A 17,129-nucleotide genomic window follows, 5' to 3' on the forward strand; every position below is an offset into this window, starting at 1 on the left:
CCCCTTTATAGGTCCCTGGTAAGGCCTCACCTTGAGTATGCAGTGCAGTTTTGGGCTCCAGTCCTTAAGAAGGATATTAATGAGCTGGAGAGAGTGCAGAGACGTGCAACTAAACTGGTTAAGGGGATGGAAGATTTAAACTATGAGGTTAGACTGTCGAGGTTGGGGTTGTTTTCTCTGGAAAAGAGGCGCTTGCGAGGGGACATGATTACTCTGTACAAGTACATTAGAGGGGATTATAGGCAGTTGGGGGATGTTCTTTTTTCCCATAAAAACAATCAACGCACCAGAGGTCACCCCTTTAGATTAGAGGAAAGGAGCTTCCATTTGAAGCAGCGTAGGTGGTTTTTCACGGTGAGGGCAGTGAGGTTATGGAATGCCCTTCCTAGTGATGTGGTAATGGCAGGTTCTGTTAATGCCTTTAAGAGGGGCCTGGATGAGTTCTTGATCAATCAGAATATCCAAGGCTATTGTGATACTAATATCTACAGTTAGTACTAGTGGTTGTATTTATAGTTTATGTATGTGAGTGTATAGATTGGTAGGTGTGGGTTAGGTGTGCTGGGTTTACTTGGATGGGTTGAACTTGATGGACACAGGTCTTTTTTCAACCCTATGTAACTATGTAACTGTATGAGTGCTCTCAGATTACACCATTTCACAGACATGATCCTATAACTTTCTATGGGCTCTGGCACACAGAGCCCTAATACTGTATATAAAGTTGGGAGTGTGAGTAATTGGCCTCTTTGAAGAAAGACAGGTTATAAGGGACACCATTAAGTTAAGTCTAACCAGAGACATGGCTAGTCATAGTAAGAGTTGCTCTAAGAGCATTTTAGAGATGTAAAAACTCTTAGTGGCCTGAGTTCAGTGTGGACTGTAGCAAGATTAGTGTCCCTGAGAATAATAAAACACGTGCATAGACTGTGGGAAACAGAAAGGACAGGTATAAGCAAGACATTTTGAAAAATGCATTAGTAAATTACAGAAATATCCTCTTTCAGTCCAGAGGTGCCACATGTTTTTAAATAATGCAAACATATTTAACATTTCATCAAAAGTGAAAAAAAAACAGTTTGCCATGTTTTTGCCCACAATGCAACATGTCTTCCCTGAATTTTAGTATAAAATTCTCTTAACCTTCAAAGCCCTCCATTCCTCCGCTCCTCTCTACATCTCTTCCCTTGTGTCTCCGTACGTTCCTGGCCGACTCCTTCATTACTCACAGAGCAATATTTTGGTTCCGCCCCCCACTACAACTGCTGTTTCCCGCCTTAAACCTTTCTGCCTTGCTGCCCCTTACATTTGGAATGCCCTCCCTGATTTCCTCTGGAGAGAATCCTCCCTCAGTCTTTTTAAAACTAAACTTAAAGACTACCTTTTGGAGCACTCACCCAGCACCTGATCTGGGAACTAGCACTTATATTGTAGTGTCACCCACTGTGACCTACAGCACTTATATTTGCCTATTTGTGTCTGTAAGTTACCCTCCCGTATAGATTGTAAGCTCTATGGGGCAGGGACCTCCATCCTCTTGTGTCTTTGACTCTTATCGCAACTGTATCTTTTATTTATTTGTGTTTATTGTGGTACTTTGTATTTATCTATTATCTTAATAACCCCCTGTTTGTATTAATGTATTCTACTGTACAGCGCTGGGTACATAAGTAGCGCTTTATAAATAAAGATATACATACATACATACAATTCTACCTGTCATTACCAGTCTTAAAGTTTTGTTCCAAACACTGGAGGCACAAAGATTAGCCTTGGTTAATATATTATTAAAATTGGCACTTTCAGTGGTCTTCAGCTGATTTTATTTTAACTGGAAGCCATGTACAAACGTTATATAAACAGTGAGTCAGGCCCTCACATCCACTGAAAATAAAAAACAGACTCTTTCCAACAAAATGATATATTACTCTTCTATTTCAGGACAAAGATGAAAAAAACACACTGCACAATATGTATTTCTCTGCAATTCTCTGGAAAACCACTAAGTAAATATGTGTTCTAAATATATCTAAACACTACCCAATAAATGTAAAAATATCTTGCAATCTGTTTGCCACACCATACCAATTATAGGCTAATTTAGTTACATAATAAAGCCTAATTTAAAGACCACTTAAAATCCAGCTAACTTAAAATTCCATTCACCCCAGATGACATGTCAATTCTATAAGGGTAAATTGGCTGGGAAGAATATGAAATAAATACTTATTTAGCTGTAAATAATGGTGGCAGTTTCCAATATATATATATATATATATATATACTCCACTCACAACAACTCACTTTATAAGTCTAGAACTGAGTAGTACATTACATCCACATGTGCAACATTTATTAAACTATATAACAATTAAAGCCATTGATTCAAGTAAGCTAAACTGGGCATTAGTTATTGGTGCCATCACTATGCTTAGTCCAAAATCCTTTACAGATTTGCAACTAACACACTGTCCATCTCATTGTCCATGATGCAGTTTAAAGATGCTAAAACTTTTCTGGCTTAGTTTGTGTAACTTTACATGCCCGCAATAATCAATAAATCCCAAGCTAGCAATGGGCAGCACCCCTGTATTGGATTTCCTGGTTCAAATTTCAAAGTGCTATTTGTCAATTTTATGAGTGCATAGGTAAAATGTAGGGTTGCCACGTTTTTTCTTTCATAATACTGGCCTTTAGGTCAGGGGTGGGATGTGACATCACTTGGGGGTGGTACTATGATGTATGGAGCAGGAAAATGGGTGGAAAAAGGTAGATGGAGCTAGAAAATCAGTGGAAAGGGCAGGGGCAGAGGTGGTTATAAGGGGTGATTGGCAACAGAGAGGGTCAGGGAAGGGAGGGATTAATAGAGCATTACAAATTTACTGTCAAGTTCAAAACATTTAGAATACCATTGCTCTCCCTTGCTGGTGATTTACTGGCTAGGCCAGTCAAATACCAGCCAACCCGTTCAATAGTAGAAGAATTCCCAGTCATTTGGGGGTATCTGATGGGCATGTGATTACATTAAGGTGGCCTACTTGTTCATATTTCTCTACTGCATAGAAGACATTAGTGCTCTTGATGGAGAAACAACCTATTAAAATAACAGGCGTCATATCTCTTCATGCTGAGTAAGAATAGGAATAGAACTTAATACTGAACACTAGGGGAAGCGCTTTGTTCAACATGAGTTCTGTGTATTGGACATTATTTTTGTGTGTTATCTATCTATATAAAAAATTAATTAATTAACTTTACTTTCTAAATTCTTGTCATTTTTCCGAATAATTGAATATGAAGAAGGTATTTTAGCAATTTACCAATCCACAGATAAGCCCTCTATATATCTCTAGCTCATACAGATCACAGTTGGATAATGGGGTGGAAACAGTATAAAAACAAACAATACATTAGTGATTTATAGAAATTAGGGAAAAATTGTTTTTTTACTGTTTGAAAGAATTCCTGCTTGTTTTGCAATGCTGGATCGGCTTTCATGTGACTGTGGTACCTTGGTGTCCAATACAAAAAGGAGTCTGTAAGTGGCATCAAATAATAACTGTTAACTTGCTTGCTGTTGGAGGGAATGTAAGGACTTATAACTTGCACATACTGTATATGTAGGACAGGATGTAAAGTATAGCTCCACAAGGTGGGACAACAATTTGTATTTCTACTGTTTAACAGAGAAAATAGCCACTGTCAAAACTAATAGCACAAGAATGTTATCTCCCATTCAGCCTTGTGCTTTGCTGTTATCCCCATCTTTGTTTTATTTATATATAGATATATATGTCTACAAACGCTACATCGGTACTGTTTTTTCATTTGGCAGGGCTCCTTGGGAGAATTATTTGCTTTCCTATACTATATAACACATTAACCAGTCCAGTTAGGTACACTATGGAGTTCAGTGAGTCCTCTATACATTTCCTAGGCAAAGCCACTGATAGGAACACCATTTTGCATGCACACTCATACCACCCCATTTCTACCTTCAGAGGGGTCTTGTATTCGCAGTTCCTTTGTGTCCTTAGGAACAACTCTGACCGGGAAAGAGCATTGTTACAGCTGAATGGCATGGCAGAACAAAGGTTATGATCCTAAGCTTATCATGATTCAAAAAGAAAAGGCTCTTCAACATACAGAAAGTGACATATTGAAAGCTACAAATACTACAAATACACCACCATTACTCTTCATTAGCACATTTTCTACGAACAGTAAGGAGAAAAGAACTGCCCTGACGAAAAGATGGGAAATTGTATCAGTAACACCAAAAAATGAAACAGTCTAAAAGGAATTAATATATTATGTTCTAGTGCACTGCATTGGTAAAAGTTGTGTGTTTGCTTCAGAAACTCTACTATAGTTTCTGCTGTGTATCCACGGGGGTAGCCATTCAAATTGCAAAAAGGAGAAAAGGCACAGGTTACATAGTAGATAACAGATTAGTTGCATAGATTCCCATTGTATTCTACAGAGCTTATATGTTATCATAACATACAGTATGTAATCTGAGCCTTTTTTCCAGCTTGAATGGCTGTCCCCATGGCTACACAGCAGCTTATTTATATTAAATATAGTAGTCATTCTAAAGCAAAAATAAAATTTTTTTGGTGCTACTCTTTGCTTCCATTCACAGGGATTTCCAAACCAATTATGAAAAAGGACCTTAAACAAGCATAAAACTCCTCACTTGGTTGGGTGCATTAAGAACACTTGGCTGCTAAAGATGTACTGGTTGTAGCACTTGTGGCGGGATGGCACAGGGGTCTGTATTCAGTCACCCACGTATGGGTCATCGTTACAAAATCGCATACAGACTGTCACGTTTAAAGGGGACCTGTCACCCTAAGAAATAATTCAAAATTCTTTTCTATTGTGTTTGTTAAGCAAAATAAACTTCACTTACACTATATAAGTAATATAAATCTTGTTTCCTTCAGTCCTGGACTTACGCAATCACATCAAATAGGCAAGTGCCATTATGTGGGCAGTTATTAAGGAAAGCTTTGTATCATGTAGCCAATAAACGCCAAAAAATGAGACCTCCCATTTTCGTCAGATATCAGCTACATGTATCTGCATCTGAGCGTATTCAATTCATTCGGGTGCAGGCACAGGTAAGGGGATTTTTAAGCGTATGAAACGTATTCTCAGCAAGCCGAAAATATGCGCCATACGCTATGTGTGGCATTAGCCTAAAGTGAGGTACTATGTATTTATATATATATATATGTTTCTATGTCTATATATGTCTGATCTTACAGTAATATTAGAAAGGGCAAAGATCAAATGCTGCTTAAATAGGAAAAGAGAACCCACAAATGAGGTAATTATATCTGCCCCCAGTTTACAGTATGTTGTCAGCTTTGCCCATTTCCACTGAAGAGACACATCTCTTCCCTTTTTCAAATTTAGACCTGCCCTTTTATTTGCAAATGTCCTATTTAGTTGAATATCACAGCCAATGCATGTACTCAATATTGATGCTTACAGTAATTACCTGACTTAAGTTAATTTAGATTCTAGGTCATATACATCATTTCCTTCCTCTGTATGCAGTGTAGGTTATTCCTTGTTCTGTACTTCAAAGTTATTTTTACATATCTACATTTTTTTGGAATTAAATCTCATTATCAAGACTACAGAGGCCATTTACAACCACAAGAACATTTACATTTAGCTACAGTGCACAAAAAATCCCATTCATTAAAGATGCTCGATCAACATGCAGTCCTTGCAGTTCAGTATAGCTGTGCATGGTGCTTCCTCCTGCCTCCTGTTCTGAATTTTGTGCACCTATTGATACATGGGGACCCTGGAACTACTGCCACCTTTGAATCAGGTGCTATATCCAGGGTTCCCACAGCAGCCTGTATCAACCACTGCAGTGTGCCATATGAATAGAATGCACATGTCACGCTCATGCCAAAAATGACTAGTGGACATAGAAATTTAAGTAAAAGCTCAACTTTGTCAATTATGATGCATCAGCTGCAATTGTGTTGGGCACATCTCCACCAGGCAACCACATTTATACAAGAAGCATGGGGCAAATGCTGCATTGTGGGTAAAAAAAAACATGACAGTTGTGCTTTCAATTGCATTCAGCCCACTGAGTCATAAATTACCCCTTTCATGGAGCAGATCGATACTTTGTTGTTGTTAGCATACATTTCTAACTATACACACCCGCATTTTTCGTACAGAAACCAACCTGCAAAAAAAACAGTTTGCAATAATAACACATACCTATTAACACACAAGCATGGCATTTGTCTTTTACATTTATTTAGACTGTTGTGGCTTGGCCCAATGGATTTCTACTACCATGTTTTTAATCCAGACATTTAAAAAAAAAAAAAAAAACACTCCCCTTCACTATACATAGCCTCTTAAAATCCCGCAATGTGTTTTACTGTGTCTTACCAGTGTCCAGATTCCTTTGCCATTCTTTACACATTTGTTGCTGGACCCCTCCTGAGCTCTGGTACCAACACAATAAAAACTATACACCCAGATACCATACATACTTCACATGGAAACCAATCTGCAAATACACAGTCCCCAGTAATAGTAAACGTCTACTAACATAAAAAAAAATTCCATTTGTCATTTAACTTTATTCAGCCTGTTGTGGCCTTAGATTCTGGATCACCTACTGAGCTCTGACACCAGCACAGTATCATTGCACCCATATAATACACTTTAGTATTTGGAGCCAGAACTATCTACAGGCCACACTGTTTAGACAGGCAAGTAAATTGGCGCTAATATAGCTCACCAATAAACACACACTTGCCTACCTAGCTGTTTTAGGGACAAGTGTGATTATCGCCCAGAGCCCACCCTACACCACCAGCTATTATTGAACACGGTGCATTCTAATATTGACTGAGGCTTGTCAGCAGTTGTTCAGCTACATCTCTACTAGTGATAGCATCTCTACTAATGATAGTATCTGATAAAGCCTGCTAGGGGAATCATGGAACTATCACCCGGTCTAGGATGTTGATTGCCACAACTGTGCACAATTCATTAGAGCAGGCTGATTGGGTGCTTCAGCACAGAGTAAATATATCAACGTTGTGATAGTTTGCCTTTGTGGTTTGGGATTTTTTATCAGATAGAAGAAACATGTTATTATAAAGAAAGGAGTATTGTTATGCAGTGTACATTTACATGCCATCTGTTAGTGGGATGATCTTGCCTGGGAGTGGTGCTGCTTAATTATACATTGTATACTATTTATATTACAGTGTTTTATTTATTTGCACTTGCATTTTTTATGGTTTTCAGCTTAAACTACATTAACAATTGCCAATTTCCATAGATATAGGAAAATCAGTTTTAACTGTATTTTTTATTTACCGGTAACAGAAACTCACAGCAGAGATTTGGCAAAAATGGGATATTATAACATTTAATGCACAAATGTGAATGTTAATAAGTATATGCAAAGCATACTTGAAAACTTGCATATCTTATTATGTACATATGTTTACTGAGTTTGGCAACAACAGTGTTCTATCAGCAAGTTGGCACAAACACTGCAGTTCCTCAGAGGCTATTGCCCATGTGATCAGTTAGCATGGGATTTCTTCATGTATCATTTCAGCTACTGTACACGTTTTGTTATATAATAATGAGTGTAAGCATTAATAAGCAGTTATGTTAGAAACATTGTTTTTCTAGCTTTTGTTAGGTTTCTTTCATTTGTATCAAGAAATAATACCATAAAGAATAGATGAAGTTCAATAAACAATACATATAATTAATTACCTTCATAAGGTTACATTTTTTTTAATCGTTTTTTTTCTCCAGGGCTTTAGATTTATCATAGTCAGAACCCATAATAGAGATATCACTACCAGTATTTCAGTTAGGGTTACAGACAGGGTTATAATACTGACTGGCCCAGATCACACACTTTTATTATATTTAATATTTGCATTTGTGTTTTTTTTTTCTATGTAAATTTGGGAGGAACACGGGTCAAAAAAATGTCATTACGGTAATGATGCTTCATTGTTATTTGTATTATAATAAAGTATTTGTACTTTGATTGCTGTCATTAGTGATTAGGGATCAAAATGCTGTGACTTTAGGGTCATATTTTTATAGTGTGTATAAGCCAGCATCACCGTGATGTTGCCCTTAGCAACCAGTCAGATCTTTGCTTTTTTTTCTAACTTGTAGGTGGCCATTCAAATCTAACTGCTGCCATTGTATGCATATAATGCATACTGTCCCTGGTTTGATTCCCTGTGGCAACTCTTTGTGGCCCTGAACAAGTCACTTAATCTTAGGTGCCCCATCAGACTAAGTGCACCTATAATGGCTGCCTTGATTGTTGTAAAGCACTTGGAGGCCCACAGGAGAAAAGTGCTATATACATAATTGCATAACTCAGCTATCCAAATGCCCTATGTTTATTAGCCTAATAAAAAAATGATTCTTCCACCAAGTGTATCAAAAGTATCCTGCGTGTATCCTGCTTTGGGTAATTTTGACATTGTACAAGTATTATTAATAGCTTTTTTTATCTGGTAAAAAATGTTGATATGAGATATAATGAAAGTGGTGTAAAGGTGATATTAAAGACTCCAAGTTTCAGAACGTTTTAGTTCCTTTTCAAATCTGATTGAAGAACTAAAATGTTCTGAAAGCTTGCCGTGATTATCATCTCAATTAGCCAATATAGCTATCAACTTTAAACCACTGTTGTTATATTTCATATCAAAATTTGTACCTGAAAAAGTTATTAATCATATTTGTCGAATTCCAAAATGAATTCACTTTTCTTATGTTTTATATCACAAGTTAACCTATAATGTTTTGACTGGCTCACACAGAAAAATACCTTGATATGTAATACATATTTTAAAACATTTGATGGTAGTGCTGGAGAATCTGACATTTAGTTCAGGTGACACTTAATTCTCCTTGTCCCTTAGGCTAAAAGTTGTCAGCTCTCCCAACTCCCACACTTGAGGCTGAGGGGAGCCCAAAGGAAATGCAATGAAGAGCCAACATTCCTCAGGGTGTTTCATGGATACAGATGGAGAAAGCAGTCTCCTTCTGAAATGAGAGGTGTCACTTTCTATGTTAAAGAACGGTTTACTAAATAAACCACCTTTGTGTGAGTTAAAGAAACCCTTTCCCCCTAAGTTTATTGAGAGTGATTGTCTGTTTACTTCTCCCATCTTTTATAGCCCTGACAGATTGTCTAGAGCCCAAGATAAACATTTGGTCTCTTAGTAAATCTAATTTGGGGTGTTACACTTAAATGACACATCTGGTGTTTTGACCATCATAATGATTTTGGGAAAAACTTCAGTGGAGTGCAGTGACGCCATGTAGCTGCACTCAGGCTGAAACTGTGCTTCTCACACCAGCTACACTGAGCTGGCCCTGGTACAAGACATCACTAAATACATTTTCAGATCTGGCTGGTCAGAGTGTACAAGCAGCTTAAATATTAGTTTCTGTTCCTTTCCATCCATAAGGTTGCCATATCTGCAAATACTGGCACTTTAAAAAGTGTAATGCTTTATTCAGTAGTGAAGCAGGGGAAGGCCAGTGGAGATAAGGTTATTTTTCCCTGAGTACATGTACTGACATCAAGAGGAACTGAGATGCCTTTAAATAAAATGTGTAGTGATCTCATTTTTTCTTTGCAAATTCATAGTAACTATGGTGTAATGTGATTGCTTTATATGGTAAAATGAAAAACTTCCAGAGTAATCAGTGATAAATATTTCCCTTTATGAGAATTTGGCAATCACTGTGAGCCAGGGCATGACTCTCCCTTTAGTGTGTTTATTTATATAAATCTAAATTGTGAATAATAAAGCAAAAATGTCATGTAACAACTTTTATTATAAAATAATTAGTGTGACGGTAGGGAGTCATTGGACAGACATTAGCTGCCCTTATATGTATAGTTCATGAGCGCAGTTCCCTTTGAGACAACCTGGCCAGTTGACAACAAGCTGAATTTGCTTTTTATTTATGCTACTCCAGACCAATCTCTTGTGGTGCAAAAGAATTATATGCCCCCAAATTAGACACAATTATAGACCCTGAGAGGGGTATTGTGAGGAGTACAGTGGCAGGGTATTTTAGTAAAAAAAATTGGGGTTTCATGTTTAATTTGAAAAGAACTTTTATTATAAAGCTTTGACAATAGTTAGATTACAAGTTTAACTTTCCTGACAATGTGGACAAATCTGCCCCTAAAACGTGCTCACATTTTAGAACAGGGGTGGGCAAACTACGGCCCGTGGGCCACATCCGGCCCGTCAGCCCTTTCAATCCGGCCCGCTGTGTCCGGCCCCCTTAAAAGAATGACGGGCTCTGATTGGTTGCGCCCCGTGCGTGCGCACAGCGTCAGCACGCACGGGGCGCAACCATATAAAAGAATGCACTGGGGAGCCGGGGAACAGAAGGACAGGACGGAGGAAGCAGCGGGTCGCTGGGGGGGAGCTGAGAGGCTTGGGGGCTGATTTACTAACCCACGATTGGAAAACGAACATTTTGCGACTTTTTCGTATTTGTTGCAATTTTTTCGTAGCCGTTACGACTTTTTCGTAAATTGTCGCGACTTTTTCGTAACCATTACGACTTGTGCGAATTGTCGTGACTTTTTCGTAGCCGTTACGATTTGCTCGTATCTTGTTGCAACTTTTTCGTATTGAGCGCTCGTAAACTGCGGGCAAAACTTTCAGACTTAGCATGATTTTGGAAGCCTCCCATAGGACTTAATGGCACTCTGCAGCTCCAACCTGGCCCAAGAAAAGTCACGATACTGAAGCTTGAATGAATCCGAAACTTTCGTACTCAGCGCGAAGGCTAAGAAAAAAAATCGTAACGCTACGAAAAAGTCGCAACATTCTGCGAAAAAGTTGTAACGGCTACGAAAAAGTCGCGACAATTTCAGAAAAAAATCGCAAAATACCGATCATTATGAAAAAAACGCATTTGGACGCTTTTTGGACGTTCGTGGATTAGTAAATGTGCCCCTAGGAGTGGGTAGTGGCATATCAGATCAATGGCTAAAATTCCTGCATGCGCTATAGGCTAAATAATAAACAAATATCCAAATATCTGAGAACGTGATCAATCCCTGCATTGTAATTAGACTTTTTTTGGCCAACAATGTCCACTTTGCCTAGGGCAGAAAAAACATTTCTCCCAGTGCTTTGAGGCTGACTAGGGCCCCTTTGTCTTTGCAAAACACACAAGGAATATCTCCCTTCTGTTATAGACCATTAAGGCTCAGAGTGCAGAGACTGCTCAGATTTAAAGCCAAATCACATAAAATCTGTTTTATGCAGATTTTTTCATGTGTTATATGAGAAAATAATGTTATATTACCATACATTTGTCTTGCACTTTCAGGAACAGCACTGCCGATATTTTTATATATTAAATAAAGCTCGACAATACAATATGGTACAATATATCTATATATATTTTGCGGTAAAGTTTTGTGGATTTTCAATGGGCCGCCCTTTCAAAGAACTCTAAAATAATCCTGCTTTGCAATTGCTTGTCCGTTCCTGCAAGTTAGTTGTAGGATTGTGCATGTCTGCTCCCGTTTTCTTGGAAAAGAAACTGCCAGGGCAGCAAGGAGTCTTTATAAAGAGGCTGTCATACGAGACAAACAGGTCCCATTCGCTGCCGCCACAGAACAAACAGCATTGCCGCCTTCTAGCGCTCTCTACCCAGCAGTTTCCTTTCAACAATCTCACTCTCTTTCCCAGAAGTTGATAGCCGAACAGAAAGCGAAAGCACAAGCTTCTCTACAGAATGGTTTTTCAAAGAAGGGGAGGGTTTATGAGAAAGAGAGGGAGGGGGGGCGCTGCGTGGGGCCGCGTTTATATAGCTTGCAGCCAGACAGTGTCTGAGGCATTGCCAGGCATACGCGGAGCTGGCGAGTCAATGCTCTGCTCAGCAGCAGCCCGCAGTACCCCCAGGTAGCACAGACAGCGGGGAGCTGGAGTACGCAGGAGATTATGGTTCTTATTACTGGCGGAATAATCCCTGGGACTAGCACAGCCGTTATTAGCCTCCCCTTGGAATACATTACTGACACCCTCTGTCACGCACAATCTGTGGATTTCATTTCTCGGGAACTGGCGGCGGGGATATTACCACTGATAGGTAAGCATCGCCATTCATTCCCATTGATGCCTCTAGAGATTGTGTAATGATTCTGCTCGGATTATTGGAGGTTGTCAGCTCGGCTGGGGGAAAGGTGATAATGCAGCAAAGCTAAATAATGGCCTGCGGCTGCGATTCTGCACCAGCGATTATTCTGCACCAGCGCTTTTTATGGGCTTTAATACCAGAGGGGCAATAATCCTTCTTTGTGAGTAGTTTCGTTTATACTGTGAAAAATCAGTAAAGCATCGGGGCATCTGTAAAGCTGTAAAGCCTTGGTGTCCATGTCAGGGGCAGCTGAGATACTGCGAGCTCTACATCATATTGCTGGAAGCCACGATGCAGCGCCCCCAGTGGGCAAATTGCAGAAGGTTGGCTTCTTGGTTTTTACCAAATATAAAAACCCAAATTGTTTCTGTGATTCGGTTTGTCCAGGTCCAGTAACCCATTCAGAAGCTACTGATCTCCTGCAGTACATTTATTATTTCCATTTATATTGTCCCTTCTGTCCAATCATTTAAAGGCATTTACAATTTACAGACAGCTGAGCCTGGCATCTTATAATGTAGGTTATTATGCATCTGTATTTCAGTTCCACCTCAGCTGTGAATTCTGTATTTGGTATTTTGTCACATTTAACAGAGGGACAGCATTGCCCTCAGGTCATTTGGGCACCTGAAAGAAACCAAGTGTTTTTAATTCAATTACTGCAACATTCTTCGGTCATTAATGTGCCACACAGATTGTTTCAGAAGTCATCTTGGGACACGAAACCTGAATATCACATGCACTTATCCTCCATATTATTATTAGAGTACAGCATTGCAGGGAGTCCAACTGTGTCAAGAAGAATCACCTATTTCTGATATTATACTTGCCTTTGTGCTTGTTTAAAAGGGAAACATAAATTTAAAGAAATGGGGGAATGGACGTGTTAAATGTAGTGTAGATTTTATGAAAAAGAGGGAACACAAGGGAGAAGAGAGCGAGGAATGAGCAGAAATTGCCCATGACTGTTACATATGGCATATTCTAGAACTGCTGCTAAAATATAACCCAGCAATGGGATTATAAGGTAAAAAATGATCAAATATATAAATAACAAAAAGCATCTTCCCTATCTTTGAGAGCAAAACAGCCATTGCAGGGTATGACCAGAAGCCTTTGTAGTTCAGCTAATGACAGGTTTTGCCCCTAGGAACTGCTGATTTCCTTGGTAATCACGAGACAAACACCTAGTTCTAGAGAAAGGCACACACTGTCCCTGACGTTAGTCAGCCTTTTCCGTGTAAGTGTGTAACAGGAATGTACAGGAGGCTATTTTAATCAGAAAATGACAAGTTCATATAGTTGATTAGAATACACAACAGTTTACAATTTATATATTTATTCTGATACCAGTAGATATTATGTCAGACATTGTCAGACTACCTGTACCAATGGTTTAACTGCTGTCTCATTTAACCAACAAAATGATGGCCATATGGCACTCTCCCACTTACCAGACTACAGTTCCCAGCATCCCCTTTAGTAGCTGAAATTTGGATACAATTTTAATGCCAGAGATTGTCTATAATTGATGCACCACAACAACTAAAAATCTGTGAAAATATGCCGAATAAAAATAATTCCAGGGATTCTTCTTTTATACTCAACAGGACAAGCCAAATAAGGCAGGGGAAAAAGTTTCCTTTTAGTATTCATAAATCACTTCAGACTTACATCTGGCTATCACTGTGGTCTAAATATTTTATGTAGTACAAAGGCACTGTTTTAGTTTGCCTTTAATCCAGTGGCTCCTGCTGGGGATTCTGGGAGTTGTAGTTCATAATGACAGTAGTATTGCAGCTTTAAATTAGTATCAGAATCATTTCTATTAAATCCTCCTTTAATTTTTATAACGTCAGTGAAATACGTCCAGCTGCAGGGTGTGTAGGCAGTGAATGGGTTAAATGCTGGGGGAGGGTGGCTTCCATAGAATTCTGGGTTACAGTACAATGAAACTACTCTGCCCCGGCCCATTCAAAGGAACTGCAATCAGCTTAAATGCTTGTTTTGAAATCAATGTCTGTGTGCTGGATTAGCTGTAAAAATGGCTGTGGGGAATTGTTTTCTCAGAATGTCTTCTGGCTTCTCGAGCATTTACTGATGCAGTCAATAAGTATATCCCTGCTCTCTCCGAAAGGGCTGAATTCTGAAAAGCCAGGCGGAGGGGAGGTCAAGTCAATCAAGTAGGATTTATTGAACCGCGCTGACTGTAGAAGACACTAAAACATATATCGATAGGAAGCAATTTAGTTTCAACCATATTCTGAGACCTCGGCATAAAGCCCTGAGTAACAGGAAAGAGGGCTAGCGTAGGGGTGGCTTGGCTTTACCAGGAACTCAGCCTCACCTTCAGCAATCTGACACAAATAGAAAACTGCTATTAATGCCAATTGCGTACACGAGGTAGGATTCTGCAAGAGCTCATTCTCTAACCACGTCATTCATTGTGAAATCATTGGCTTTCTGTGTAGTATTAATAAGTCTCGATATCTCTCTATCATATTCATTTCCACACTTCCCAGATAGCAGGTATTTCTAATGCATCCTTCTGTTTAATATTTAACATAGCATCCAATAATTCTTCTCTTTTTAACTGCACTGAAAGCAAAATGAAATTTTTCAAGTATAATTTTGGTCATTGGAATATGATATTCTATGTAAGAGACACAGACTAAGGTTTGGATGTGCATGGTACATAATTCATCTGGGATATATTCATTTTTTCATACATTTTTAGTCTCATAAATTTGGTTGTGTGTGGATTGTTTTTATATTACACTAAGTTCCTCTTTCTTTTCTGTTTGCAGAACAGCCACTAAAGAGTTACAGCACTGCGGGTGGAACAGACGCTATGGAAGACCACATAGGTTGGTCTAGTCTATAGGATGGTAGCAAACAGTAAGGTGGAAGCAGATAATGCAGTTGCAGATAGAAGATCTCAGCACCTGGAAGCTTCAGTCTCTGATCGTTCACAAATCCAACCTGCCAGAGCGCTCCATCCCAGCCCAGGACGTGCCACTCCTGCTTTGCTGCTTAGTGATACCCACTTTCGTACCTTCCGCTCGCATTCAGATTTCACCATCATAACCAAGACCAGTAGTATGCTGGATACTTGTGGCTTCTACTGGGGACCTATGGATGTCAACGTGGCTCATGACAAGCTAAAATCTGAGCCAGTAGGTACCTTCCTTATCAGGGACAGTAGGCAAAAGAACTGTTTCTTTGCAATCAGTGTTAAAACAGCCAGGGAAACTGTCAGCATCCGGATTAAGTTTTATGCTGGGAAATTCAGCCTAGATGGCAGCAAAGAGTCATTTAGTTGCCTCTTTCAGCTAGTGGAACATTACATGATATCTCCCAAGAAGATGCTGGTTTCTCCTTTAAGGAAAGTCAGGTTACGACCTTTGCAAGAACTTTGCCGAAAAAGCATATTAACAACTTTTGGGAGGCAAAACTTGGACAGTATACCCTTGAATAGGGTGTTAAAGGACTACCTAAAGTCTTTCCCATTTCAAATTTAACACAGGGCATTAACATCCTTGGACACAAGAACAAACGTGTTACAAACTCCTCTTCTGTGGATTATTTTTTAAACCTTATTTAATTGTGCTCAAGTTTATTTTTGTAGCAATTAACTGTATTTTGGGATGAAACTTGAACACTTGACTTTTAATGTTTACATAAAAATATGGTTTGCACAAAGTTACAAGGTTATGACCCCTTGAAATATTTTTCTGCTGTGCAGAACACAATATTTTATTACATTTTAAGTAATTAACTTTAATAAACTTTATTATGAAATATTCAGAAACAGGTTTCCTTGTATCTAGTTCTTTTATTTTTATATACACATTTAATTGTGTTAATTTCCATTATACCCACATCCCTGCTGCTTGTCTGCATATAAATTAACAGTATAGACAAACTGGGTTAGGAGAAAAGGAAACAGGTTTTGCACATGTTTTCATATTATATAACTGTACCATGGCCTTGTATCTTGATATGGTCACAGAGTTCTTTTGTGGATTTAAACATCCTTAGATTTTACAATAGGGGGTTACATCATTTGCTGGATATTTGTCAGTCTCAATGATGCAATGGGCATCAAGTAAATTGATGCCCATTGCATTCACCCAATATCATGCATTGCACCAAGAGCTAATAGAATACTGATCTTGCCATGTGTATCAAAATAAAGTGTGATACACTAGTTTGTATAAATAACCCTTCATTTGTAGCTTGGCCCTCATGCTCTGCATTGATAGATAGCGACTTCCCTCTTCTCAGCTCCCATCCTTCAGCCAATAACTGATAGGTATACCTACATGCTTGCCTTACATTTCACCAATAGGCTGAATCCAAGGGCTAAACGGAACTGAACCACTCTACAAAATAATTTGCAATCATTACAAAATCATTGCAATTCAGTGTTGAAAATAAGTAGAATCATTTAAAATAATTTACTAACATTGAAACTTACTTAAAGATATTGGCTTGAACTTTTAAACCTTTTGGATCTAAAATGCATTCCTATATATGTTAAATCTTTTATTAGCTTCTTTAGTAGAGATTTTGAGATTATAGGTTAGTAGTATTCCTAGTATATGGTATTGTTGAATAAATGCACTACATTGGGAACTTGCAAATCCCACTGTGCCACAGATCAAGACATCCTTGAAAATTAGTAGTTGTCTGTGACTGAAAAAACTCCCTAAGTAGCAAGAGATGAACATCATCTTGTTCGAGAGTTTTATTTTCTGTCAGGTATTATGCCTGTGGAGCTGGGTCTTTTATTTGTGTGTCTACACAGATTAGCTCTTCTTCACTATAATAAGAAGAATATACATGGTTTAAAACATTCTTTTTCTCTTGCTAGCCAACTTCCATTTTTAGTGGAAAACAAAACG

The 17,129-nt window shown here is 38.6% G+C and overlaps 1 protein-coding gene across 3 annotated transcripts in view; it reads left to right on the forward strand.

The window, feature by feature from the left end:
• The window catches only part of socs1 (suppressor of cytokine signaling 1), a 77,335-nt gene extending 61,302 nt beyond the window's left edge, over positions 1-16,033 (forward strand). For 2 of the 3 annotated variants that reach the window (XM_018097094.2, XM_018097096.2), the window contains one exon: positions 15,030-16,033. In XM_018097094.2, the coding sequence (XP_017952583.1) occupies positions 15,108-15,743 (636 nt within the window). In that variant the 5' untranslated portion in view covers positions 15,030-15,107 and the 3' untranslated portion in view covers positions 15,744-16,033. Of the gene's footprint in view, positions 1-11,928; positions 12,175-15,029 lie in introns of those variants that run through there. The other variant, NM_001011327.1, reaches the window with a different exon arrangement.
• The last annotated feature ends 1,096 nt before the right edge of the window (positions 16,034-17,129 follow it).

The sequence above is a fragment of the Xenopus tropicalis genome, chromosome 9 (assembly GCF_000004195.4).
Source record: "Xenopus tropicalis strain Nigerian chromosome 9, UCB_Xtro_10.0, whole genome shotgun sequence".
In the NCBI taxonomy this organism is placed as follows: domain Eukaryota; kingdom Metazoa; phylum Chordata; class Amphibia; order Anura; family Pipidae; genus Xenopus; species Xenopus tropicalis.